General features: G+C 34.0%; 1 protein-coding gene across 2 annotated transcripts; it reads left to right on the top strand.

Annotated features, from left to right (window-relative positions):
- The first annotated feature begins 525 nt into the window (after window positions 1–525).
- Window positions 526–1,996, top strand: LOC130507778 (autophagy-related protein 8f-like). 2 transcript variants are annotated; one of them, XM_057002427.1, is made up of 6 exons: window positions 526–674; window positions 911–959; window positions 1,040–1,095; window positions 1,372–1,424; window positions 1,506–1,624; window positions 1,732–1,996. In XM_057002427.1, exons 2-6 carry the CDS (start codon window positions 923–925, stop codon window positions 1,830–1,832), a joined length of 366 nt encoding a protein of 121 aa, XP_056858407.1. In that variant the 5' UTR covers window positions 526–674; window positions 911–922; the 3' UTR covers window positions 1,833–1,996. The 2 variants fall into 2 exon arrangements, with proteins under 2 accessions (XP_056858407.1, XP_056858408.1); XM_057002428.1 differs by having other exon boundaries at window positions 574–674; window positions 908–959.
- Window positions 1,997–2,962: the final 966 nt, after the last annotated feature.

The raw sequence follows: 2,962 nt of genomic DNA, 5'->3' as shown, positions 1-2,962 counted from the left end.
TCATTACTTTTTTATAAGAAAATTACATACTTTCAAAATTTTTAATAACTAAATAATTAATTTAGTGAATAAAACATTATAATACTTATATAAAGATATAAAAGTATGTATATTATATAATTTTATAAACATGTATACATATATATGTATATAACGGATCGGATCGGATATCCGTTTCTAAAAATATTAGTATTTGTGATTTGCTTCGTCTTTGACGGATATTGGATTTTAGTATTTGCTTCAATTCGTTAAGTTACGGATATTCGGATTTATCGGATCGAATCGGAACGAATAACGAATCGAATCAAAATTTACGGATATTTTGTCCACCCCTATGCGGTGCTTCCTCTTTATCCTTTTTTCTTAAGCAATATTAGAGTGCACAGCTTCCTTGTACACCGTCAGCAATATGGACGGTTGCGATTTCTTTTATGGTATTGACTGATATGTACTGTCAGATTCTCTTCGATTTTCTCGAAGCAAAATACCACGTCAGCTGAGGAGTTTCTGTATGCAATTCCTTGCCTTTTTTTTTTGCACAGGCAAAAAAAGAAAAAGAAAAAGAAAAAGGCAAAACAAACAACCTGTTTTGTCTGAATATTTGTGATTAGGCAAGGAATAAGCGTTTGATCAGAGAGAAGTGTTTGATCGCAGAAGAGCTTCGTCAACAACAGGTCCGATCATGGATTATTTAGTCCTTTTTTCGTCTTATTGCGATCTCTGACTTGTTTTAGATAAATTAAGGTTGTGTTTCTATGTTGATCACTCGATCGAGGTTCGAAGACTGTGTATGTAGCGTTTAGGACATCTCTGACACTTTGGTTATTTCTGGGGCTTACTATTCGATTTTGAGTGGAGAATTTGTTTTTGATGGTGGTGTGTGTAACTGGTTGCTTATGTATATGTGTAGGGAGTGGAAGTAATGGCAAAAAGCACGTTCAAGGAAGAGCATGACCTAGGTTTGAGGCGTACCTTCCTTCTTGGTTTTGGTGTTTTGATTCTCACGACTTTGATCATGTTTTCTGTTTTGAACCTTCAGAGAAGAGAAGTGCAGAGGCTGCTCGGATTAGAGAGAAATATTCAGATAGGATTCCGGTGAGATCTCAGTGTTTTTCTTAATTACATATAATCCTAAGTCTTTTTTTTTCATGTTCGGACCAATCCTCTGTGTTTCACTGAGTTTAAATGGCACAGCAGCAACATGGTAGTTTACACTTTTGTGGCTGCTGACTGTATGGTCTTGTAGGTAGAATCTGGGATTAATTGTACATAGTTAAGTTGCTTAATGATTCATATTTTTAAAAAGTGACAGTTGACTAAGCTTGAGAGTGATGATTTGTCACACATTTGTTGTATATGTGTGGGATCCAGGTGATTGTTGAGAAGGCTGAGAAGAGTGATATACCAACCATCGACAAGAAAAAGTAAGCATGTCTACTAATATCAATCTGATTCGATCGGACCTGACTTGTGATTGACAACTAAGCGCTTTTTTGTTTTGGTAGATACCTAGTCCCGGCTGATTTGACAGTGGGGCAATTCGTGTATGTCATTCGCAAAAGAATCAAACTCAGTTCAGAAAAGGCCATCTTTATATTTGTCGACAATGTCCTTCCTCCAACAGGTAAAAAAAAACAGATACGTTTCCTTCATTTAAAAAAAAAAGCAAAAAGATACATTCATAGACGTATTCCCAGTGAACATACGAAGTTTTATCTGATTACTTTGCAGGTGCTCTTATGTCTGCTGTGTATGAAGAGAAAAAGGACGATGATGGGTTCCTCTATGTCACTTACAGCGGAGAAAACACATTTGGATCTGCATCATCATAGACCTCTTAGCTCAATATTTCATCTTACCCTTTATTTGATTATATCTAAGCAAACAGCCTAATGTACTTCTCTAAGAACTGTCGGTTGGACGTTAATGTGTACAAAAAACATAAAATAATGTATATAATAATATATGCTCTCTCGTATTCCCTTTTTCTTCCGTATGATCTGAAACTTACTTTCTGTGTACCATCACCACAAACTTGATTATGTGTGTGTTTTGATGTCTTTCACTCTATTAGCCGACATCAAATGATGCCGTGAGGGCACATAGTGGTTTACAAAACGCAGAAAGGCCTATATGCCCAATTAAATAGAAATAGCACCAGGAATTGTACCACGTGACAAACACGATCGGTGTTCGGTTGAGGACGGCCGATGATGTTAAGAAAGAGTCCCACATTGTCGTTGACGGTCGGACCATGCTGTGTTGTCCTAATTTTTTTACACTTTCAACATTGATTTTGTTTCTTCTGTTTAAACTTTATCAAAAGTTTAAGCTAAGATATAGTATCATTTAGTTATTAGTCTATGATCCCCAAAGATTCTCAATAAGGTACCCAACCGGTCACGTGGAACATGAGAGACGCGGTCGTATGTTTGTTACTTTGACCGTTGAGTGGAAGTTGAATGCAAACTCATAAGAAAAGTTAAAGTCATTTTGACAATCAAGTGAAAGTATGCAAAAAAAAAAATGATAGCTAATATATCTATTAAAACAAAAACATAACAACTTCTTCTAGATGGATTTTAAAGTTGGATCTTATGTAATTAATGCTATATTAATCTACTTATTATTGGACATGTTTTTTTATAAATAATTAATATCAACCATTACCATAGTTTTTCACTTCTTACCTTATTATTATATCTACTACGCATGTTTCCTTATATTATATATATTTTACTATAAGCTAGATACATCCACTAGCATATTATACTATAAGATAGATTATTAATAATACATCTACTAACATATAATACTATACGACATATTACTAATAATACAATATATTATCTGTATTCATTAACTTGCATCTATCAATATTAGCAATACTATGAAAACGACTAACTCTATACTTTGAACCTATAAACCATGATATACTAATTTATAACAAAAATGACATTAC

Source organism: Raphanus sativus, unplaced genomic scaffold (assembly GCF_000801105.2).
Source record: "Raphanus sativus cultivar WK10039 unplaced genomic scaffold, ASM80110v3 Scaffold5705, whole genome shotgun sequence".
NCBI lineage: Eukaryota > Viridiplantae > Streptophyta > Magnoliopsida > Brassicales > Brassicaceae > Raphanus > Raphanus sativus.
Note: the sequence above shows the minus strand (reverse complement) of the source record. Positions and strands in the feature narration are given on the sequence as shown.